The sequence below is a fragment of the Barbus barbus genome, assembly GCF_936440315.1.
Source record: "Barbus barbus genome assembly, chromosome: 18".
Classification (NCBI taxonomy): Eukaryota; Metazoa; Chordata; class Actinopteri; order Cypriniformes; family Cyprinidae; genus Barbus; species Barbus barbus.
This window is the reverse complement of record NC_136746.1, coordinates 23283603-23308910: the sequence shown is the minus strand read 5'-3', so window position 1 is coordinate 23308910 and position 25308 is coordinate 23283603. Positions and strand designations below refer to the sequence as shown.

General features: G+C 36.9%; 4 protein-coding genes across 5 annotated transcripts; all 4 read left to right on the top strand.

The window, feature by feature from the left end:
• The first annotated feature begins 235 nt into the window (after positions 1-235).
• Positions 236-2429, top strand: LOC306884759 (uncharacterized protein). Its single transcript, XM_079440944.1, has 4 exons — positions 236-360; positions 1413-1448; positions 1534-1695; positions 1850-2429. Exons 1-4 carry the CDS (start codon positions 351-353, stop codon positions 2062-2064), a joined length of 423 nt encoding a protein of 140 aa, XP_079297070.1. The 5' UTR covers positions 236-350; the 3' UTR covers positions 2065-2429.
• Positions 2403-6312, top strand: LOC306884760 (uncharacterized protein). Its single transcript, XM_079440945.1, has 5 exons — positions 2403-3281; positions 3370-3399; positions 3906-4067; positions 5413-5517; positions 5788-6312. Exons 1-5 carry the CDS (start codon positions 3272-3274, stop codon positions 5871-5873), a joined length of 393 nt encoding a protein of 130 aa, XP_079297071.1. The 5' UTR covers positions 2403-3271; the 3' UTR covers positions 5874-6312.
• Positions 6313-13018: 6706 nt separating this feature from the next.
• Positions 13019-14937, top strand: LOC306884277 (interferon alpha-inducible protein 27-like protein 2A). The gene is made up of 4 exons (XM_079440015.1): positions 13019-13306; positions 13392-13421; positions 13568-13729; positions 13835-14937. Exons 1-4 carry the CDS (start codon positions 13297-13299, stop codon positions 13930-13932), a joined length of 300 nt encoding a protein of 99 aa, XP_079296141.1. The 5' UTR covers positions 13019-13296; the 3' UTR covers positions 13933-14937.
• Positions 14938-17126: 2189 nt separating this feature from the next.
• On the top strand, positions 17127-25208 carry LOC306884686 (snRNA-activating protein complex subunit 1-like). Of its 2 annotated transcripts, none has more exons than XM_079440789.1 (10): positions 17127-17372; positions 17703-17862; positions 18216-18356; positions 18914-19021; positions 19739-19888; positions 22234-22278; positions 22438-22500; positions 22678-22813; positions 22895-22966; positions 23697-25208. In XM_079440789.1, the coding sequence occupies exons 1-10, from the start codon at positions 17242-17244 to the stop codon at positions 23750-23752; spliced, it is 1062 nt and encodes a 353-aa protein (XP_079296915.1). In that variant the 5' UTR covers positions 17127-17241; the 3' UTR covers positions 23753-25208. The 2 variants fall into 2 exon arrangements, with proteins under 2 accessions (XP_079296915.1, XP_079296916.1); XM_079440790.1 differs by having other exon boundaries at positions 17149-17440.
• Positions 25209-25308: the final 100 nt, after the last annotated feature.

The window sequence follows — 25308 nt, the reverse complement described above, 5'->3', positions numbered from 1 at the left end:
AACCGTTCAAGAACATGCTTCCTCTCCTGAAAGATTTGTGCATGTCTCTGTCTCCTCCTCTGTCTCCTCTCCTCATTCCTGATATCAAGAATTAACATTTTAACTAGTAAAAACTGAATTGTTGATATCAAGAACTTTTATCCTGAGAAGGAATGTCAAAACGGCTTGCCATAGCAGTGGATTTATTTCTCAGATGCGGGTGACACGGACTCATGTGATTTCCGGGAACTGTGGAGTTCCGGTTTTGTTACGTCATTAGGCTACTTATGCACAAGGGACTTTGTGCCGCAAATGAAACGCTATCCGTGTGCATGAAAACACCGTCACCGTTCTGTACGATCTTTTAAATCATGAAACGCGGTAAGTAGCGCAAAATGTTGCTTTGGTGAATGAGATGTTATGGAAGTGTCATAAATAAGGTAAAACACAACCGCGGGTTCAACTCCGGGTAAAACATATTGCTATATTTAAACAACGAACAGAAAATGAAATCATCATTTTAGACATTAGTTGTCCAAATAGCATTATTTATGAGTTAAAAAGTTTGTATTTTGAAGAAATTATTTTCACACTGCAAACGGTGGGAAAAAGCAAATGGTGTTCAAAGTCGTGGTTAATATTTGAAAAGTAGTAATAGTTATAGTAAATGAAAAGACTAAGACTACAAGTTTCCCAAAAAGGAAAGTATATTACACTCAATAACTGACACAGACGGTCTTTTTACAGTGTAACTGATAGCTGTAGCTGATAGGTCAGTTATGAGTTATGAATGACCTATTTGTGATTTCAGGGATTGATGTTTATATTGTTTGTATTTTCTAAGTGTGTATCACTTTCATAATTTTGCTGGTGTTGTACTTTTAGTTGTACACTTTTCATTAAGTTTTACTTAAATGAATGTCACGTGACCCTTCCTGATTAATTTAAACTGGAAGTATTGGCACAAACTGAATGGAGAGATGAGAATTCAGAGACTCATGTTAGAGCTCCTTACCATTCTGCTGCTGGTTATCAGGCCAAGACGGTAAAAGAGTTAATGTTTGCATATTTCTTTATTTGCACTGATGTCCTTCGAATTGTTTAAAACTGTGTTTTCTTTGTTTGCATGTAGTTTTCACGGTGATCCATAACAGAAAAATAAAACATGGACATCAGTATTTTGGAAGCATGGACTGTTTAATGACCAGCGAGTCGTTACAATATATCAGCAAAAAGTAGCAATTAACCATTTATTGGGTATATTCTAATGCATCTCTCTAATCTTAATCAAATGCAATATTTTTCAACCGGTAACCACTGTAATGAACATTTAAAACACAAACAAAAAAAGAATTTCAATCAAATTTAAGGTTTGTGCAGAGTTTGTTATAAATAAATTCTGTAGTGAATTAATCGGTTTTATCCATTTTCAGGTCTGTTCACCATAATTGGGGTCACGGTTGGGGCAGGTAAATGTGTTCTCAGGATTGTTTGCTTTAAATGAAAGCAAAACACATCAGTTGTACACAAGATAATTATGTTTGTGTCCATTAGTTGGTACGGTTGCATTGGCCACAGTGGCGCTCACCATGGCTGGATTCACCTCTGCTGGTATAGCAGCAGGTTCTCTGGGTGCCAGCATGATGTCTTCAGTAGCCATCGCAAATGGTGGCGGTGTGGCTGCGGGAAGTTTAGTCGCTGTCCTCCAGTCTGCAGGTATTCTTTATTAAAAGTTCACGTGCCTATGTCCATTTTCTATTTTAAGGGAGGTGTTTAGACAAACATAGTTAATCATTTTGTGACTCCTGTGTCATTCCCAAAATGCCCAAGAACATTTTTCAGATTTGTGGTGATTGTTTTCTCTGGTCAGGTGCTGCTGGACTGTCTGCAGGTGCGACAGCAGTTGTGGCATCTGTGGGTGGAGCAGCAGGTGCTGTAATGGGCGGAGTTGCAGATTTGTTATCTCGTTCCAAGAAACCACCTTCTGATGATGATGATGATGATGATGATGACGACGATGGATCTGCAGGAGGGGAAGAGACAGTGATGAATTTGCTGGAGAACAAAGAGCTTATGCCAAAATAAGGACTTCTGTTAAAAACGGATAACAATGTAATTGTGAGCACTTTGTATTTGTGTGCATGTCAAGTTTATGCTTGTGCAGTTGAAATGTGCATGTCCTGTGATTGAAGATAACTTTTTTTTATTTTTTTATTTTTTATTAATCAATTAAAATATTTTGTTGCAAAATTCCAGGGTATCACCTTTCAGTATGAATGCAAGAAATTGTAATTAAAAGGATTTGTGTCCTTGAATAGCATACAGAATTTGGATTTGTCTTCTATTTGAAGTTGGCCTTACTGATTCTGTTAGTTTCCTGTCATACATTAAAGCTGCTTTGAAACAGTCTATATTTTATCAAGCACTATACAGACTTGTTTAGCTGTCATTTGTTGAGTATTTCTGTGTTTATATGTTGCTATTTCAAACTCGTTTGCTACTTGCCATTTTCTTGCCTGCAATCCGGCCAGCACTCGCCATTTCTAGTAAGCAAGTCTTTCACAGCTTCTCTCAGCAATGTTTCTCGTCTGATAACCGTTTTGTCCTTGGGAATTGAAACCTGATGCCAGAAAGCTTGCGCTATCAGCTTGCCCCACTCCTTAAACACCCCAACAGCTGCCTTAGTACAAAACTTATCAACACCATCTTCATACCCACTCTCACCTACCAGTGCCAGACATGGGCCCCTAACAAAAGTCCACGAGAGAAAACTGACCACCTGTGAGATGAAATGCTTGAGGAGAGCAGTCAACAAGACCAGACAGGATCAGGAATGAAGAGATCAGAGACATAGTAGGAACAACATCAGTCCTAAGCTACATCGAGAATCAGAGAATAAAATGGTTTGGCCACCTCATGCGGATGTCAGCAGTTGACAGATGTCTATATCTCCCTGCGACACTCCCGGTATAAGCGGAAGGAAAAAGAAAACAAACAACTGAACTACATAAATTGGTTGGTAGGCAACGCAGTAAGCAAACAACTGATGAATCAGAACAATATGATCTGCCTCCCTCCGATGTTTGTCTAAAGTTCCTTGGACTGGATTTAAATAGATTGGATCAGAATCAAATGACACAGGCAGACCAAGTGACAATGGCATGGCTGAAGTGTGACGTCTGTTTGAGGTTTTGGTTTCGTTTCCTGAAAAGGATACACCCAAAGACCTTTAAATTCCAACCCTCACACATAGGCTAAGCAGACAGTCCAAGGCCGTTTCGGTTGATTTAGGATGGATCTCTGTAAGTAGACAGCTAGCCTACCTGAAAAAACTGCAGAATATTTCATATTTATCAATCGCAGACTAACCTATGTTTGTTTTCTTCTAAGGGACCGTGATCGCAGCTGGCACAGGAGCAGGTAAATAAAATGCTAAATGTCTTTTCACTAGATAGAAGACATGATTTTCAAGTTTTGCTATATTTTATTAGAATCTAAGTTTCTTTTCCACGGTCGGGCCCAACGGTTTTATGTTTCCACCTGTGCTCGGTTCGGCGTTATACTGTACAGTATTCTCAGCAGCTGTGTCTGCAGATGCGTGTGATGCTGCTCAGGATTGTTATCTGGCGACTAGTTTCTCTCTGTAGCAGGCCAAGTGTGTTTTTTGGGCGATCTCATACCCTATATGTAATGACTGACGCGTTTGTCCTCGAGATCTGTTATCAGTATCAGCCCCACTTGGAACTCGAGTGAAACGGGAACGGTTTGGCCCGACGGTGGAAATTGAAAGCGTTTAAGTTTAAACGCAATGAACTGTTGCAATACAAATGTTAACTCAGGCTAACTGATTTAAGTGATTTTTAAATATTTATCCATCTGAGTAAGGTTTTACAAATATGCCATTAATGCCATGTTTCCACTAATAGCCATAACAGTGGTTGCAGCTCCTGCTGTTCTAACGGCGGCAGGTTTCACGGCAGGAGGAATTGCTGCAAGTTCTATTGCCTCCTCTTTGATGTCAGCTGCTGCTGTCGCTAATGGAGGAGGGATCGCAGCTGGATCAGTGGTGGCAGCTCTTCAAGCCGCTGGTGAGTCACATATCTAGAAACCTCTGCTATTGCTTTTTACTTCACTTTTAGTCATTTAGCAGACGCCTTTATCCAAAGCGACTTACAAATAAGAAAAAGTAACTAAAACTAAAAGTAAAAACTCTGTAAATACTATATACACACATTTAAGAAAATAAAGAAATTACATAAAATTGACATGCATACAACATTTCAATACTGAACATTTAAATGAAAACAAAAAAATAAGCTAAAAACAATTCAAAATATTAAAACAACAAAAGGTATGAGTATAATAATGCTTCTAACATAACACTAAGCCAAACGTGTATGTACAGCCACACACATATACATACATATAAAAATAAAATTCAATATATATATTATTTCATTTCCATATAGTATGAAGTACTAAAATTAAATAAAACTAAAAGTGAATAAACAACTTATACAGACATCAACACTGAGCCAAGCACACGTTTTAAAACAACAACGACTTACACATAGTTAGAAATTGTTATAAAAAACTGAAACCGAAGTGAAACAAGTAGTAGGAAAAATAAAAAGCGATACTTATATCCTTTGCCAGTGTACCTGTCCGGTGGAGTCGCATGGTAGAGTCGATGGTCTTTACACTCTTTGGCCTTCACACGAGGAGGGCTTTACACGACCGCTGCCACGGTATAATAACCTTTTTTTTTTATACCCATCTAACAAATCACTATTTGAATTCAGCTGGACCCACTTTCCTGTTTATCACAATTCAGTATTCATTATTGCATTCTGTGAATTTCTTCTTCACTCTGTGCAATTTCAAATGAATTGCGATGAAGCGGGCTGTTTAAGCTATAGACTGTATAGTGTGTTGTTCACACTGGGTTAAAGGACAGGATCCTCACATGCGATAGCCTAGTAGCCGGGACTATTTCTTTATGTTTGCAGACCTGACGTAATGACGCAGTGCCATGCTCGAATTTCCCGCGAAAACCTACCCTTACCGCTTAAATTAGAAAACATCATAATAAGATAACCATTGTGAATCGGGCTAAAGTAAGGCGATAGTTTCGAACACTGGCTGGTTATGTAGGCTATTTGCTCAAATATTGATTTCAGATCATTTTTAACAAAATACAAACATTTCAGACTTTTTTATTTAGGCTATACATAATGCTGAATACATTTGTAATGAATTGTGCACATTAAAGACATCAGGTAACCTACTTGACAAAAATCCACTCTATATTGAATTATTCAGGATCTGTGAATTCAAGTGAAAGCCCTGCATTCATGTATGAATTCTGTTATAGCTCCTGTGGAAATCTCATTTTGAATGATTGGTTTTAAATAATATAATTTGTTTTATCAGGTGCGGCTGGAATCCCTGTTGCAGCTCAGGCTGTCATAGGTGCCATAGGCGGCACTGTGGGTGCAGCTGTGGGTGGACCATTGATATGCAGTGCAGGAGCCACAGGTGAACCCAGTATTCTCTTTTAAGCACTGAATTGGTTTTTGTTTTTAGTTTTATTTTTTCATTATAATTAAGGTTTAATTCTCTTAACTGTATAAGTGCTGTTTAACACTGCCCAAAGCTTTGGTTGAACATCTGTCTATCCAACTAATAAGTAAAATGCTTTATAGCAGTAGCGTCTGTTTCATATGATGTTTTTTTATTTGCTATGGTAGCTCTGGAAACATGTGTGATCAAAACAGGTTCAAACTAATTTCTGTTTTCAAAAAATAGGTGCTGTCGCAAGCGGAGGTGTCATGGGCACTGTGGGAACTGCCGTGAGCTCAGTTGCCAGGCTAATTGGCAACTGCACAGCGTAAATGCCCCAAAAAGCCCTTCAGAAAATTTAAGGATTCATAAAGTCAAACATAGCATTTATCTATTCTACACCTACAAACATGGGCACTATTAAACTGTTTTTAGTATTATAATAATAAATCATCATCATCTTTCTCTTCTGCTGTATTCTGTACTCACAGTAAATTTCCTGGTGTTAAATCAACACCATTGATTTTGGGAATTTTTCTACTTTAAACTTAATGTTTAAGTTAACACACCGCACACATTGTTTGCTCTTATGAAATATTGCTTGTGATGTCTGTATAAAAGCACCTGCTATATAGGTAAATGTAATCATAAAAAAATTGTCTTGGGTAACATTGTACATGAACTTTGTCCTTGGGGAAAAATCTGTAACATTAAGCTGTTTTAATTAAGCTGTTTAACACTTAAATGATTTAAATAAAAAATTGTATGACTAAGCCTGTGTCTTGTATTATCTAAATGCAAACCATACAGAATAATGTTGGCAGTGTCATGATCAGTCTTTAATTGCTTATAACATCAAGTAGGCGTATACCTTGAATGAAGTCATTTTGGATAAATATAGTTGTCAGAATGCTGACAGACTGGTTTTGGATGACAAACGGATAGTCTGAAAGAAACATATGGATAAAAGTGTTGGGACACAACTAATTATTGGTGATTCCATTGTCAAAGGTGTATAAAATCAAGTACCTGCCATGTGGTTAGCATTTGCATTTATTTAAAAAAACAATTTTTCTTCTGAAGAGCTCAGTGAGTTTAAATATGGTACTATGATAGGATGCCACCCTTGCAGTAAGTCAGTTTGTGAAACTTCATCCCTGCCAAACATTCCACAGTCAACTGAAAGTGGTATTAATGTAAAGTAGAAGCCTTTAAGAACAGCAGTAACTCAGTGATGAAGCAGAAGACCACGTAGGTTACTGAGAGTTGAGGCACTGAAGCGCATGATGCTTCGATATTCACATCTGAAGAGTTCCAGCTGAGGGTTTGGCAGATACCAGGAGAATGTTACCTGTCTGACTGCATTGTCCCATCTGTAAAGATCAGTGGAGGAGGGATATTGGTGTTTGGCTAGGCCCCTTACTTCCAGTGAAGGGAAATCATGCCAAGCTTTTAGCTGTTGATCCACTGACAGACAGAGGTGGGGACGGAGAGCTGTGTCAGTTTATTCTGAAGGGTGTCTGTGATGATGGTGTTAAAAGCGGAACTGAAGTCCACAAACAGGATCCTCACATAAGTCCCTGGTCTGTCCAGATGCGGCAGGATGAAGTGCAGTCCCATGTTGACTATCTTATGTTGTTGACTATGTTGTTATCTTATTATTATTAGTAGTAGTTATCATAATAATCATATGTACACTGGCTTCTAGCACAAATAGCTTTACTGTTTACTGCACTCTATTATTCTTCTAATTATTTGTCTATACTAGTGGCTAACGAATTGGTAGTATCTCACATTCAGTCTAGCTTTAGCTTTCAGATATCTTTTTTTGTCAATTTTCATATAACATTTTCATTGTTTGCAAACGTTTCTGAGAAATTCTGTTGCTTGGAAAAACACTAAACACAGACACTCATATGCAGGGTTTAAGCAACAGTGTGTGTGTTTCATCTTTCTGGATTTTTTATATATTCAGTAAACTGAGAACGCCCTCTCAAAACAAACAGAAGAGTCATTATATTTACACATGAATACACTGTACACACATATCAATTACACATGCCATGTTCACTCCCACACACACACATATACACAAAAATTAAATCATATATAGTGTGATGACCCATGTGTTATGCGTGTCATCCTTGGGTGACTTGTGCGACTGCTCCGCCTCTCATCTAACTGTTCTCTGATGGGTTCATCGAGGACACCTGCTGTTGGTTTCCTGTCTCGCCTGTCTCGTCCTTTTAAAAGCTGCATGATCACTGGCCTGGGCGTCGGCACTTTGGACCTGGTTTTGTTTGGTTTTGGTTTAACCTTGTTTTATTTTATACATTCAACATTACTATAGTCCATTACATTTGCATGCATTCACTTAACTTTACACTACTGATTCCTGACTGTTACATACATTGTTTTCTTTCTTTGTGCTTTTTCTCTTTGTTAATAAATTGTTTGTTATTTGCACTTTCTTGTGTGTCCCCATTTTTGTTACGTCCTTTTCGAGCCATGGGGCGTAGTATAATCAAACACCACTGATACTCTTAACATGCTTGTTAAATAAATATTTCAAAATTCTGTCATCGCTGACTCACCCTTGTTTAAATGTTTCTTTCTTTTGTGAAACATGAAAAAAAATATTTTAAAGAATGTTGGTGTCCCATTATGCTGGAAAAGACATTGTTCGTCACCAAACTGTTCTTGGATGGTTGGGAGCAGTGGCGCCTCCAGGATTTTTTTTAGGCAGCGGCTATTTGCACTCCGTGATGCTATTTACACTAAGTGCAAATAGCATATTTTGTAGCGATAGATGCTATTTACACCAAGTGAAAATAGCAGTAGTTTTTTAAAGATATGCTATTTACACTAAGTGCAAATTGTTACAGAGGAGGCTCCCGTACTGCCTCCTCCGTCACCAGAATATTAGTCAGTTGCCCTTCGGACTCCATTTCCCATCATCCCTCATACCTGGGACTGATCACGCCACACACCTGCACCTCATCTACACACACACACACACACATATAAGCCACACACTCACTCAGACTCTTTGCGAAGTCTTGATTTGACCCGGCCATCATTTCTGAGCGGTCTACCCGTGTTTGTTTTCTTGGTTTGATCTTGGACTGTTCTCTCGTTACTCTGATTGTTTTGCTGCCTGCCCCAACCTGGATTGTTTTCACTGGACTGTGTTTGTTTGCCGCCTGCTCTGATCTCCCGCCTGTTATTCGACTCTTTGGCTGTGTCCAAATTCAGGGTCTGCATCCTTCGGAGTACTCATTTGAAGGATGTTACGTCACAGCGCCGCGACGAAGGCTGTCCAAATTCGTAGGATCCTTCAAATTAGTGATGTTACGTTCGTGAACGAATCGTTCTTTTTGAACGAATCTTTTAGGTGAACGAATCATTCTCGTTCACGTAATCCATTGACTGAGACTCATATTTCTCGTTCACTGAAACTCCTCCCTCCACCGCAGCGCGCCGCTATTGCGCGCATGCGTAGCTCTGGACCGTTTCCTCTGTCAAAGAATGACTAAACCTCGAGCCAATAGCCTTCGAGTATGATACGAGGACGGAGCATGTGATTTGTTGAATCTAGTGAACGAATACGCCCTTCATTGAGTTGCTTTGAGTTTGAAAGAGTCAAATGAACTGTTACATACATACATCTCGTCTCATTATTACGTTCGTCGTTCGAACAACTGGTTCTTTGTTTTATTTTTTTATTTATCATTTTGTTTTATTTATTTATATTATTGTTGTTTTATGTTTGAACAGTTACATACTTTTAAATAAAAAAATATTTCATTATGTTAGTCATGTCATGCACTTTTGTTTGTTTAAAAACTGTGAAACATAAAAAAATATGGCAGTATTGATTATTTGCATCACGTCATCCCATCTCATTTGCGTCACGTGACTCACGTCAGCAAATAGCATTTCAGCTCGGGTTTAGAAGGGGCATGTAATTGGTTGGATCGAACGAACGAATATAATAGCATCATTGACCGAGATGGCTCTGCTTTGAGTCTGAACGAGAGAGAGATCTCCCGTTCGTGAACGAATTGAACGAACTGGTAGCTATACCCAGTTCGTTGACCGGGTAGGTCGGCCATTCTGTCAATCTAGTTCATCAATCAGCAGAAAGCGGATGCAAAGCACAGGTATCCGTACTGTGCACGCTTGTTTATATTCATATTTTACATACAGAATAACTCCTCGTTTAACATAATCTCAGATTTGAACGTGTAAATCTCTGCCTAAACAATTAAATGTTAACTAGCCTAGTATGCAAACAAATAAAAAAACACTTGTGCTTTGGTCATCCGAAAAGAGTGTAATTTAAAAGATAAAAAGAGTAATGACTTTGATCACTTATTTAGACTTATTTTATTCATTTAATGAGAAGGGCACACTTTTTAATGAAGCCAAATCGGTTTTTATTTTGTAACAAGTAAATACGTTAGTTGAACGGCACATGCTGACGTATTTGTGTAATATGGAAAAATGGTCACTGAACGAGTTAGTGAACGAATCTGAACGAATCATTTTGGTGAACGAACGAAAAATGAACGAGTCTCTGGAAAGAACGAAAATTTCCACCACTACTTCAAATGCGGCCCACAAATACGTCCTCCTTTTCCCCGAATTGGAAGGATGGGTGTGGTGGATCCTTTCCCGTCCTACCTATCCCATAATTCTTTTCGGCAGAGCGTAATGGCGGACGAAGCGAGCGGTAGCGGAGTGGGAGAGGAGTTTCTCTGACAAAACAAGCTAAAGTTTATGCTTCGGCTCAATTAATTTGTAGGAGAAATTAGTAGAATACTTAAAAACAAATAAAAATAGGCTATAATGGCTTTCCTGGATGTGACTGTCTTGTAGTCTGATATAAAAAACTCTCCGACAACGAGCAAAGAAAGTATTTTATTTATTTAATTGCTTTATTTCTTCCAAAAGAATTGAAATGAGGAGAATAACTCTTTGTTTGTCCATTTTCCCGCTTCTTGCTTGGCGCTGTCACGGTTGCTAGGCGACAGGATATGAGCAACGGGTGGGAGGGAACTGAAAGAAGGGTAGGCTGTCCAAATTCACAAACACCGACTTCCGGGTTTTGCGGACGTCGGAGGATCCCTCCTCCTTCAACCGGGTAGGAAGGATCCTAAGGAGGATGCAGACCCTGAATTTGGACACAGCCTTTGTCTCTGTTTTGCCTCTGCTGTTTGACCCTGTACTGCCTGACTAATTCTTAATAAAGCTGCAAATGGATCCAAACCTCTCTGACGTGTCACAACACAAATAGCTATAGATTCTATTTACACTGTTAAAATAGCAAGATTTTCTGCTATTTATACTACTTATTGCAAATAGTGGCATTATCTGCACCTCAGTATTGTCGTACATTATAAAACCATACGCAATAACGTATTGAGTGCAAATTATAGTTTTAATTCAAATTATTAAATGCATGCCACCTTATTGAGACAATAAATCCCTCCCTACACCATTTTTATTTACAATAGATGCCTTTCTGATGCAATATGAGATTTGAAAAGGGAGAAAAAAGTTAGGCAAAAAGAGGGCTCAAACTCGGGTCAATCGCATCGTAAAGCATACTTTTTACCACCTGCGCCACTGAAATTGATGGTACATTGGCTTTAGTGTTGACTAACACAATCACTCGTTACTGGGCGGAGTTAGTGTAAATAGCCTTTGCCAACAAGCCTTTGCACTTAGTGTAAATAGACACTCCGTTTTTTTTTATATAGGGTGGCCGAAAGGGGCCAGTATAAAATGTTAGGGTGGCACAATACAAAAAAGTGTTGCATGCCTAAATCTAGTGGCAGACAATAATTTTTGGTGTTACCATTCATTCTGGGAGCATATAAAGTTATAGGCTTCAAAACATAGGCTATTACTGTTTTCTGTATAGAGCAAAATAGAAAAAAAGTCGCTCTGCAATTCAACTGCAAGTACCCTCATGTTTATTTGAAGTGCAAATTAATTTCAAATGAGAGTAAAAGTAAACAAGAAGCATAGATGTTTAACCCATTACTTCATCAAAACAATTGGTACACTGTTGCAGTAAATGAAGCCCTAAATGTTCTCAGAATTTACAGGCCTTTTGCTGAAGAAGGTGGATATGTCGACTGCCTTCCTCTTCATTTCGATTATTTATCATAAACCCTACATTTGTGTGGAAATATGCTGTCAGTGCTTAATTTACATATTTTCTGTTTCTGTTGTCAGACATAAATTAATAAAATACTACTCGTCTGTCTGGGTAACAAAAACTGTTCTATATATGTGACTTTAAGAGCCAAAGATAGTGCATTAAATGTTGCCCAAATCTGCAGTAATTTACAGATCAACTGATGGAGTAACAGGGCTCTACACTTACTTTTTAGGAGCATGGTCAAAAATTTAGGAGCACCTTCTAATCAATAATTAAAAATTCTGATAAAAAAATTAACTTTCCCATTACGAGGTGATATGTGACTCCTTAAAGTGATTTACACGGAATATGGTTTTTACCTTTGTAATGGCATTTTTCTAACTTTATTAAAAGTATATCATCTTTTAATTATCAATTAAAAAATGTATAAGATTTTTAACATTTATAATTAAAACAATATAATAAAAAGTAGAATAAGAATAAGTTATCAATCAAATTAAATCAGTATTTAAGGAATACATTTGTGACAAGCAATGCCTTTTCCAACATTGGAGCACCTTGCCATAAGGAAAAAGTGATAACTAAGTGGATCAGGGAACAAAACATCGAAATTTGGGTCCATGGAGAGGAAACTCCCCAGACCTTAATCCCATTGAGAATGTGCACTGTAAAAAAAATAATAATAATAATAATTGTTGAGCCAATTTAAAAGTTCAAGGCAACCAGCTTCAGCAGATTTTTGAGTTTTCTCAACTTATTTTTTTAGGAAATGTCTCAACTTTTTGTTGTATAAACTGAAAACAAGACGTTGAGAAAACTCAAAAATCTGCTGAAGCTGGTTGCCTTAAACTTTTAAGTTTGCTCAACTTTTTTTTTTTTTTACAGTGTGGTCAATCCTCAAGAGGAAGGTGGACAAACAAAACTACAAATTCTGACAAACTCCAAGCATAGATTATGCAAGAATAGGCTGTCATCAGTCAGGATGTGGACCAGAAGTTGATTGACAGCATGCCAGGGTGAATTGCAGAGGTCTTGAAAAAGAACGATCAACACTGCAAATACTGAGTCTTTGCATAATCTTAATGTAATTGTCAATAAAAATCCTTTGACAGTTATGAAATACATAGGCCTATAATTATACTGTAGTATACCATAGTAACATCTGACAAAAAGATCTAAAAACACTGAAGCAGCAGACTTTGTGAAAATTAATATTTGTGTCATTGTCTAAACTTCTGGCCACGGCTGTACAACCTGCAATGTTGTCGCCTGCAACACCGCAATCTGACCATCATATGTCACTGTGCACATCTAGTAAGCAAGTCTTTGGCAAAGCGTCTTTCAGCTTTGTTTAGTTGTCCAGTGGCTGTATTGTCTTTGTAATTAAACTACATAAAACGATCGCTATAGGTTACACAGCAAGCAAACAACCGATGAATAACAACACAATGTGTGTGTTTGGCTTGAACTTTCTGCCCTCCTCCAACGATTAGGTTTCGGTTTCCTTTCTCAAAAAGTAGCCGCCCACTGAAGTATTAAGGCAAGCGCTCACATGCAAGAGCATTTAGTGAAGTCGGTTTAAAATGGATCCACGTAAGTAGCCTATATTCTAATAGAACTGTAGAATTTTAAATGTTTGTTTGTCAAAAATTGTTTACTTGTTTTTTCTTTTCCCAAGTTACGCTTATTGGAGCTGGTGTAGGAGCAGGTAAAAATGAAACATTTTTATTGTATTTTCAATCCTATTTTATTTAGTCTAAATCAAGAATATAGATATAAATGTTTTAGTTGCACATTTCAATGGTAATGTGCGCCAGTGTTTCTCACCGGCTTATACTGTGATTGCACCAATAGTCGCAGCAGTGGCTGCAGCTCCTGCTGTTCTATCGGCGGTAGGTTTCACGGCAGGAGGAATTGCTGCAAGTTCTATTGCCTCCTCTTTGATGTCAGCTGCTGCTGTCGCTAATGGAGGAGGGATCGCAGCTGGATCAGTGGTGGCAGCTCTTCAAGCCGCTGGTGAGTCACATATTGGGGGAGACTTTAAACAGTTTAACAACAGTTATTTATGCAGGAGGGCAAATACACAAACCCTTCAACTAACAACTGAATTTATGATATCAGGTGCTGCTGGAGTCCCTTTGGCAGGCCAAGCCATCGTGGGGACTTTGGGAGCCGTGGTGGGTACCGTTGTCAGCATGGCTAGCAACTGTACTGTGTAACTACTTCATCAGTAACTAGGGCTATAGGCTATATCTATCACTCTATGTGTGTATGAGTTCATCTTTTTATACACACCTGCGTTAAGGGTGCTGTTAGCACTGACAATAAAAGAAGAATAAAAAACATATTAGCTCTCTCTATTTCTTTAGCTATCATAAACCAGTTTTGTGTAATTCACTGAGTTACTCTAAGTGTCATTAGGGGAGTTTTGCTGAATAATGAAAAGGGTTTCTCTGATTTCCGCACATTCTGGAACAATAGGCACTATTTTTCATGTGGTCAGCAAACTTATAAGCTATAAGAGAGCTTCTCCGAATGGGTTCTCCACCACGTGTTTCCAGGGTATGGCTTTCCAAAGGTTTCACCTTGTCTGTGTTTGTGTGGACCTGCAGTTATGATATATGTAGGAACTTTGTTTAGTAAACCTAATAAACAATTGAAATAATTTGTATAGTATTTTGTCTTTTGTTTTAAATTAAAGCTTTGTCTATCTGTATATCTGTCTCACTTAATTACAGGGTTCTTCTATGTAACTTTACAATTACAAATCAACAAGTCATGTTAAATGGGGCTCTAACCATTCAATATTTTTTTTACCTAATTTCTGACTCATATTTAGCTAAATAAAGTCCATTATGATTTCATGCCGACTTGAACAAAAAGTGTCTACAATAGAATATGCACATTTTTATATAAGCATGGCTTTATTCACATTACTGACAGATTTTGACAACTAACCCGCTAGTTTGAATGGGTAAGCTATGTGCGTTTGGTTACGCAAATAGTAGAAAATTGTGCTTACATGTGCCAGAACACATGCAATTTACTTAAATTAATAAGCATTTCAAATCTGTTTCAAAACAAAACAAATTGTTAAACTTATTGAGAAACTTAATTTGAGAATTGAGCCGAAGTGATTAAGGAAATTATGTTTACAGCTAGGTTTGTTCAGTATTCAAATCTGTACTTTATTCCAGTTTGTCAAATAAAACACAGTTTTCATTACCCTGTTGACTGTTTATTTTTTTTATTATTAAGTGGCACTTTGGCAACTACATTTTTTTTCTTTCAGATACATCAATATTGGTATTATATATGCCAGTACTAGGACAATCCATTGACAAATTATTTGTTAATGAAACCATTTGCAAATGAAATCACTCTTGAGCATGTACCTGCCTTTGCAGCCAGTTTCCAGCATGAAAGGATGCATTACTTCATTACAAACATGAAAAATACTCAAAATAATTTTTATAAACATCCTTACAGTTGTCCTTACATATAGGACACATGCAGCAAAGAAGGCTTGTGGATTGCTTCAGAAGATCCTCAAGAAGTTGTGTTTAGAAATCCTTGAAGATCTTCTAATGCAATCCACAAACCAAACTGTGGTTGGTTTTAATGTTTAGGAGCAGTTTTAAAATGTTTGAGCTCAATGGAAAGCATTCAGATTGTATGTGTCACCAGTACAAGCAATTACAGACGTGGGAAGAAAACAGAAACAATGGCGGTTGACAATCCACATAAGATCCAATGCTTAAATGCACATACTAGCAGAACAATAACATTAGGCATTTAGTAATAAGGTAATAATGTCGCGATGCCCTATATAGGCTACCCATACCTGCCCTACCCTCCACCCAGTGAAACAAAAGCATAGAAATAGTACTATGCTGATGCAGGCACGCAGTAAAATACATCAGTGTTTAAGAGTGAAAATGAAATGGGTTTCTTTTTTCCCAGATAGCACACACGTCTGCAAAAACCAATTATTTTAAATCATAACAATGTAAACACACACGTCAAATAGACATCTCTGAGATGCAAATATGCTGGGATACATCCAGCAGGCCGTTTTGCACAATCATCATGTTTTCCTGAATGTTTGTTTTGAAAACAATAGCCTCCAGCTTCTGTTACTGAGACAACTTTCTTGATTGTGTCACCAAAGCTAATTTATCTACTTTTGAATTATAGGCTATTAGCCTACCTAGATGCCAGACTTGTTTTTGATTATCTCTCACTTTGTAAAATGTTATTTTTATGAATTGCTCTTTGACAATCATTAATAGAATCGTTAGTACATGCTATTAGCATGATTACTTCAATCTTTATCAAATTCATGTGAAAATAACCCTTATGAAAATATATAGCCTAACTATAGGCTATGGCTTTGAGTTGTTTCTTGATAAGTAATAATTTAGAGTAATTGTATATGCCTACAGAATGTTTAGGAGCAGTTTTAAAATGTTTGAGCTCAATGGAAAGCATTCAGATTGTATGTGTCACCAGTACAAGCAATTACAGACGTGGGAAGAAAACAGAAACAATGGCGGTTGACAATCCACATAAGATCCAATGCTTAAATGCACATACTAGCAGAACAATAACATTAGGCATTTAGTAATAAGGCAATAATGTTGCGATGCCCTATATAGGCTACCCATACCTGCCCTACCCTCCACCCAGTGAAACAAAAGCACAGAAATAGTACTATGCTGATGCAGGCACGCAGTAAAATACATCAGTGTTTAAGAGTGAAAATGAAATGGGTTTCTTTTTTCCCAGATAGCACACACGTCTGCAAAAAACAATTATTTTAAATCATAACAATGTAAACACACACGTCAAATAGACATCTCTGAGATGCAAATATGCTGGGTTACATTCAGCAGGCCGTTTTGCACAATCATCATGTTTTCCTGAATGTTTGTTTTGAAAACAATAGCCTCCAGCTTCTGTTACTGAGACAACTTTCTTGATTGTGTCACCAAAGCTAATTTATCTACTTTTGAATTAGGCTATTAGCCTACCTAGATGCCAGACTTGTTTTTGATTATCTCTCACTTTGTAAAATGTTATTTTTATGAATTGCTCTTTGACAATCATTAATAGAATCGTTAGTACATGCTATTAGCATGATTACTTCAATCTTTATCAAATTCATGTGAAAATAACCCTTATGAAAATATATAGCCTAACTATAGGCTATGGCTTTGAGTTGTTTCTTGATAAGTAATAATTTAGAGTAATTGTATATGCCTACAGAATGTATTGTATTATATCGACAGAATCTTTAAAATTAGTTTATCATCCTCTGATAATAGTTGGTGCCACACAAGTGATGTTTCTACCTCTGCTCTGTGTTTGGGACACTGGCACTTTTCATACATCCGAAACACTAGATGGCAGTAGAACACTTTAATCCTCTTATTAAACACAGCAGCATGTGAGCGAGACGAGAACACAAACAACAATGCTATTTTAAAACATTAGCAATAAAGTCTTTGTGGTGATTACGGGGCAGGATGGATCATTTCAGGGAACCGGTAAAAACAGACTGTGAAGAACTCCTGGGTCGTTTTCAGGCGACAGAGTCAGTTCGGTACGAGCCGTTTGTAGAGATCTGGAGAGAGATGGACTTCAGCAGCATCTTCCAGTGAGTTTGACATCGATGCCAGGCACAGTTTCATGCCAATCCGAATTAAATGAGATTAGAATCATCACGTAAGAGAAATATATAAAGAACATGTGATACTGTGGCAAAACTCATATTTCATTGGCACTTAAAACTCAAAAGTTGATATCTGAAAGCATTTCTTGTTGAAAGTTCGTTTTATTGTATATTATTATTATTATGAACATTACTGGCATGTTTTTATTGTGTGTATGGATGCTTTCGTGCAGGGTTTGATCTTGTATGAGGGGTCCCCATCCCCTATTATGTTTAAAAAGTCATTTATTTCAATTTTCTTCCTTCTCTCTGCAGTGGTAAACAGGAGCCAAATGATAGAAGGCGCTTCGCTCGTCTGATTCTGTCTGTGGTGTCTCCTTACTTTTTCCCTCCCTACACGTTCCAGATCAGAGTGGGGGCCCTTTATCTGCTGTACGGCCTCTTCAACACACAACTCGCCACTCCCAGAGAGAAGGTATGCTGTCACCCAGCATCTAATCATTCTGTCAGCCTTCTGGGTCACTGTTTGTCTTAGTGTTTCTGTTTAGAGTTGTTGTTACTAGGACCTGGGGTTATTCACTCCCATGTCATACCAAAACCTGTACGACTTTTTTTTTTTATTAAGATATTTTTGAGGTTTTTGGTTCTTACAAGTTTTGTTTTAGACCTTGTTGGCTTTTATTGTATGGACAAATCATCAAGATATCTTCTTTATGTTCCAAAGAAAGTCATACAGGTTTTGAATGACATGACAGTAAATGAAAACTCATTTAAAACATATTCTTTTTGAGCGGTTGTCTGTTTCTTTGTGAATGTTCTGCTTTGTAGATCCGCGTTGCTCTGAAGGACTGGAAGGATGTTATGCAGTTTCAGAAGGATGCACTGAATGCTCAACATTACGATGTGGCTTATGTCTTCAGAAAGCTCTTGTCAGATAAAGCTTTCTACTTCACTGCCATGCCCACACCGGTAGGTTAATAAGCTCAGTGCTTGTGTATCTAAACTGGTTGCAAGTCACGGTGTTACAACTAAAGGCTTGAATATACTACACAACTGTCATCCCAGAATTTAGCTGTGATTTGCAGTCTGGAAGAATCAACTCAAAATCAAATTTCTTTCAGACAATTATTCCATCCATTGGAGGATTTCAAACATGATTGATATTTTTAGATTATTTTAGAACACATATTGTTTTCATTTGTCATGTGTCTTTAGTGTAATTTGACCATTTACAAAATGATCAAGCTTATAATGCATTGTGTTATTATTAAATGCCTCTTAGTTTAAGTCCTTTTTTTCAGTCACTTTGATGAATTAGTCCGTTTCATGTGGATGAAGTCCCAGCCTACACTGAATATCCTGTTTCACTCGGATATGTCATGCAGGAGAAGAATGATTAATTACGTAACATGTTGACTTTATTAAGCAGTGTTTTTTCTTTGCTGTGTGTGTCCATTCTGACATAAACCGATTTAACCTGAGGTTTCTGAACTCAGGCCAAAGGTGCTCATTGCACATGTTTACAGCTCAATTTCAGGCTAAAGAGGGAAGATGGAAGGAAGAGGAAAATCTGTGAAGAGTTTGTTGATCCGCCATCACGTCCTCAGGAACTCGTCACCACAGATGTACTAGAGGTGATTCAACATAACAGCTTCAAGAGCTTCATATTGTATTCAAATTTATCTCCTCTAACATTTGTTTTGTTTAAATACATTTCTGAATGTGTGAAAGCTTTTTATAACTGCTCTTTTATGATTAAACTCAGTGCTAAACATGAGCCAGGTTCGACACATGTTGGTCATGTCACTGATCAGTCAAAGACATGATTTAAATATTGATCTTAATGAATTATGGCTATAACAAAACAACATTTTCACTAAAAGTCAGCCTGTAGAAACTGCATCTAATTTGTGATTTTTGAGAGTTTTACATGTACAGTGGTGTGAAAAAGTGTTGGCCCACTTCCTGATTTTGTATTTTTTTGCATGTTTGTCACACTTTAATGTTTCAGATCATCAAACAAATTTAAATATTAATCAAAGATAATGGTTTAGGGGGCAAGCACTTTTTCACACAGGGCCATGTGGGTTTGGATTTAGTTTTCCCTTCATAATAAAAAACAAGTTGTGTTTACTTGTGTTATCTTTGATTAATATTTAAATTTGTTTGATGATCTGAAACATTAAAGTGTGACAAACATGTAAAAAAATTAAAAATCAGGAAGGGGCCAACACTTTTGCACACCACTGTAAATCTGTTTAATTTGACAATTAAAAGTGTGATGAGGAGTTGCTTGTAAATGGGAAGGCTGCTTTGGTTAACAAGTCCATTTGTATTTTTCCGGACCTTAGGAAATTGCAAATATCCATGAGCATTATGAAGGTGTGAAGAAAGCCATTTTCACTGAACCAGACCCAAACCTGAATATTGTACAACAAAACCTGGTTCCCAAACTAAACGGTGCCATCCTCACTTATTCCAGCTGGCAGATGAATCGTGCAGTAAGTTTATTTGTGCTTATGAATCTATGTTGTAGTATTGTTTGTTGTTGAGGAACTAGTGTCTTTAGGAAGTAATTTTTGTTTGTTTTTAAAATAAATTAATGCATTAATTAAGAATGCTTTAAACTGATGACAGTAAAGACATTTATAATATAACAAAAGATTTCCGTTTCAAATAAATGCTGTCCTTTTCAACTTTCTGTTCACGGTTTTCAACAGTACTAGCATTAAGAAATGTAATTAAGAAAAAAGATTGTGTAAATCTTAAATATGTTACATTACATTTACATCTTGGTGAGTTTAATACTTGAGATTTCTAAAAATTTTAACAAATCTTGTGAAAACTTGGCTCCTATCCTGAACTTATTCCTGAATATGTATATAGAAAGTATATGTGTGCGTGTCTAAAGCACAGTGGCGTAACTTTGCTTTGAAAAGTGGTGGGGACACCGCACAAAACGTTTTGCTATTTGTTTATTTAATAACCGAATTTACTTGGGGACTGAGTTCAGAGTTGGAAATGCACTTAATTTCCACACATGCATCACATTCACAAATATGTCTATAAAAATCCAAATAAGAAAAACGTAACATTCACAATGTGGAACAACTTGCTAAAAGGACAACTTGCTAAAAGTAGGTGATCAATGCACGCGCTGCCGCTGAACGAAGAATCAACATTACGTCAAGAGTCAAGACAAGCCCACAAAATGTTTCCTCATCCAATCAAATCATTTAACCAATCCTGAACTACGCAAAACCTTGTGTAAAACATGAATGAGAGTTAATTTGTGTTTGAAATAGTTAAACTACCTTTATTAATTAAATAAATGAAATTGTTTTGACGAATCTTTTTTTATGACGTTTTTATAAAAGCTCTATTTTTTCCTCCCCCACCCCACATGTAAAGGCTAGTTAACGGTAAATGTTGCTACCTATAGCATAAATGTTAAAACATCAACAAAATGTCCAAAAGAAAGCGTGGAAGTGATACAAGAAGCTTTTTAGTGAAGCAGCCACGCACAGTAAAGGCCATTGCACACTGAGTCCGAATTTTTCGTCCGAAATTTTCGCACGTTGAAAAATAAATACGACCTCACGTTGTCAATCACGTTTGCACACTGCCTCCGAAATTGTCGTCCGTCAAAAAAAATCGGATCGGGTTCGATTTTTTTGCGTTTCTCGCATCCGTATAAAGCATTTTGAGATGCTTTGAGAAGGTGTTTTGACCATTCAGAGCCACCGTACAAGCGAAAGCCAAAATCCAAAATGGTGTCAGACAAATTAATACACTTCGTCTTGCAGCACAGAGCACTTTATGACAAACAAATTGCGGAATACAAAGATACAGAATATAAAGAACTGCTGTTGCCTATTTTTTTATGCCTGGCGCGCACCTTTCCGATGCCGCAGTTCGGGGTGTGTGTGTGTCTGTGTGTGTGTCCATACCTCAGACAGTCTCTGTTCAGGATAAATTGGTTCACGGAAATTGGTGGTCTTCTTTTTAATATGTGGATTCAGTATCGCTAGCAAAGTATCAAACTGAGGCACTGACATCCTGAAATAAACTTTGAATCTCTCGGGATAATCCCGCAGCTCTTTGATAAGGAGGTGGAACTCTCCTTCCTCTCTGCCCAATCTAAGGATTGGATGGACCCAATATTTCCTTTTTCTTTTTCTTTTTTTAAAAAGAGAGAGGCCAACAAAATCATCCTCACTGCTTGAAGACATTTTGTATAGTTTTGCGAATTCTTTCGCAACGGATTAATTAAAACGCATTGGACTCAGTGACAATACTTGACGTACTTGACAATACGTCACGATTTACTTACAGTGTGCAAGGTCTCTGTGCGTGACGAATTTTTAAGATTGCGAATGCGAAAAAACGCATGCGAAAATTTCGGACTCAGTGTGCAGAGACCTTAAGACTAAAATACAGTATTAACATTGTAGACTACAAATAAATTTTAAAAGAGGTACAGGATCTGTAGACTAATTAATTATAGGGAAAGGAAACTACATATCCCATGACGCATATCGCGTATCTCGCGATAGTTTCACAACGAGACTTAACATTCATCTTTGAGGATGTTGAAAAGCTTCTGACCGGCGGAAAAATTTGTTAAATTAATGAATTAGATTATGAAGAGTGCCGATTTGTAGATGGTGCTTTTCCTTTAATACATACCTTACGCAATCTATTTTTCAGTTACTTTTTAAAAGTGGTGGGGACAATATCGAGCCTGGTAAAAAGTGGTGGGGACATGTCCCACCCGTCCCACCCGTAAATTACGCCTATGCTAAAGCATGATATATGTTTTGCTTTTGCTTGTTTGTTTTTTCAGACATCTGAGCAGCAGGATGCTGGAGAGGGACCTTCAAATCAAGAAGTACGAGATTAAGTTCAAATTAATATTCATATCTGTCTCTTTAATAGTACATAGTGCTTCAACCCATACTGCAGCATTGTAGCAATCTTGTGATGTTGCAGTACTTTTGTTTTACCAGAGAGATGTGTCATTTACTTTGTGCTTTTTTTCCACCCAAAGTGCTCCAGCAGAGCCCAGCTGTTAGCGTCAATCAAATCCAAATCATATGGACAAGCTGTAGAGGTAAATATCGAAAGCATAAAAGACTGGTCAGATTGTTTGTTAAAACTGTACATAATTAATAACATGAACAAATAAAATAAACACTTTACAAGGCCTTTATAGGTAGATAGATTATTAAGCATAATTCGAATAAGACTGTGCAAATAATTACACTGCTTTCCATCATTTCCCTGTTAGGCTTCCAAGTCCCGACGTCACAGACAGACAGAATTGGTCCCAGCAGCCGGACCAGACATTTCACCAAAGGTGCCATCAAAAAAGAAAAGATTCCCATCACTTAAAACGCGCACTCAGTTACGCTTCAAAACTCAAGGTAAGACCTGCCCACCCAGATAAACTCACCTAGTTACAGTTTGGTTTGTATTGATTGATTATAGCCATTTTTATATGATAGGAAATGAGAGTGAGGGCTCGAATTTGACCCGGCTGTGGTGTTTGAGTGCAGTGAAAGAAGAGATGGAACCAGGTAAGCTAACAGATGGGATTACGTCATGTTGATTAATGTGGCTTAATGTGATTATTAAATTTCAAAAGGCTATGATTTAATTAAATGTGCACTTTTCTAAATAAACACAGGACTGTTGCACATTCTACAAGCTCATGGGTACAGAACAGTTTGCAATCAATTAATACTGTACATTGAATGGATTCACATTTTCTTTCAGGCCGTCTGCAGTTTTTGTTCAGATCTACAATAAAAATTGACCAATATTCTAATATATATGTATATGTGTATATATAGTCGAATCAGTTACCTCCTATCGAAGCATAAAATCTTTGACTACTTGGGGTCACCCCTAATACGCGCGCACACACACGCACACACACACACACACACACACACACACACACACACACATATATATATATATATATATATATATATATATATACGTTTTTTTTTTCTTTTTTCTGAATATAAATGGCTCAAATGTGAGGTTTATCACTCTATAACTTAAAATAATAATACTGGTTTGTCAAAGCCAGTAATATTTAAACTTTAAAGTTGTTTAAATCATCATTTTAAAGTCATTTTGCCCATGCCATTTTATATGTGCCGGTGTTTAAAAGCCTTAAATTGGATTTTAAAATCCTGCAGAGACCCTTGGGTCATTAGATCATGCTAACTAATAATGAAAGAAGAGCCTGTTTGATGCAAGAACTTCACTTTTTGTCTTTTCATTTTAATTCCCTAGAAAAAAAGAAGAAAAAATTCAACTGGAATCCCGACAAGAGTAGCAATCCCACTTAGTATTAAGCAGCACCATCTGGATGAAGTGTGATTGGCGGGCCGCCCAGTGTTAAAAGCTAGTGTGATTTGTGCTTTGAGCTCCAGTTTCATTTGATTTGTTTTATGTAATTTTAAATGATCCTGCTTTGGGGTTAAAAGGGCATTGAATGTAAGTTGCTTTTAAGACAGCTCTTTCTTTTTTTTGTATTTTAGCATTTGGCATCAGAATATGTGGTAGATAAAGCTTTTTGTTTATTGTCCTGTAATAGTTTTTACATTAACATGTTATTAAGCAGCAATTTAAAATGGATAGTTTTTAAATATATTTTGTTGCTTTAAATGTTAATGATTTTATAATTCAGAATGTTTGGCTTTCCCTGTTTTTTCTTTTGTTTTTATATCAGTCCACTTTCTTTCTATTTCGTTCTAACTGAGAAATGAGAGTTGTGTGGTCTTTTATATGCATGTGGTCCAGTTCTTTCTAAACTAAAGGTTTTATTGATGTACTCATTCGGCTGCTTGATTTTAATCAATATCTTTTATCACTTTCAATCCTAGCATTTCTCTCCCTTGCTCATTCGTGCCTCAGCCAAAGTGTGGAGTTGCCTGATCATTTAGATGTGCAGCACAGTCAGGATTGATGTAGTTTGCACCTAATAGGCCGTAGATTTTAAGATGAATTCAATACATCCAAATCATAGTGACTGATTGCACATAAAGATTAGATTTATTTCTCTCTGTGCATGCTGGGAACATGAGACACATAAGCAGTGTAGGGTCAGAGTCGCTGTTTGCTAAATTTGTGCAAACACAGAATGTGTTTTCAACTTCTTTCTTTCCTGGAGATTGGTAGAAAATTATGCTTGCAATATAACAATGCTTCTAAAAATCTTATACTTATTTTTAGCAACTGCAGCAGCTTTGCATGATCTGAGAGTAGATTTATAGTAATTTCAGTTATTTTCAGTCAATTTTAAACTATCAGTGTTGCTCTTCATGATTCAACTGACTCATATTTGCATGTTGTGTAAACACTGCTTTATTTACTTTCTCCTATAACAAAATGTATACATGTATCACAGAAGAATTCAGTCATTTTTGTCATTTTTATAGCGTGTTTTGTTTATAGCTAGTAGTTTATGTTTCTAAAATACCCACAATTATTCTTTTTTTGTTTGTTTACATGTCTCATATTTCATCTAAGCCATGGACTTTGCTGACACTGTTGGTAAACAAGTATACTAATATTCGATCAAATTTGTTGGCACAATTGTTAGTTGTCATTTTTACATTATGAAATTAGTTTACTGCATGTTTGGATCATTATAGTCTTAATAATAGATTTTTTTGTATACATTTTAAGATTGAAAGTCCATCTGGGGAAAAAAAAGTTACAGGCAGCAAATGGTAAAAAGTTTTCAGGACAGATTTATTGTGGTTTTCATTTAACCGAAATAAAAATCAATCCCTAGTACACAAAACTTGAAGAAACACCCTTATATGTGGAAAATGAATATGACATAAACTGATACATAGTCTGGATGAAGGTTCTGGAGGTCATTGCTGCAGAGTGTAGC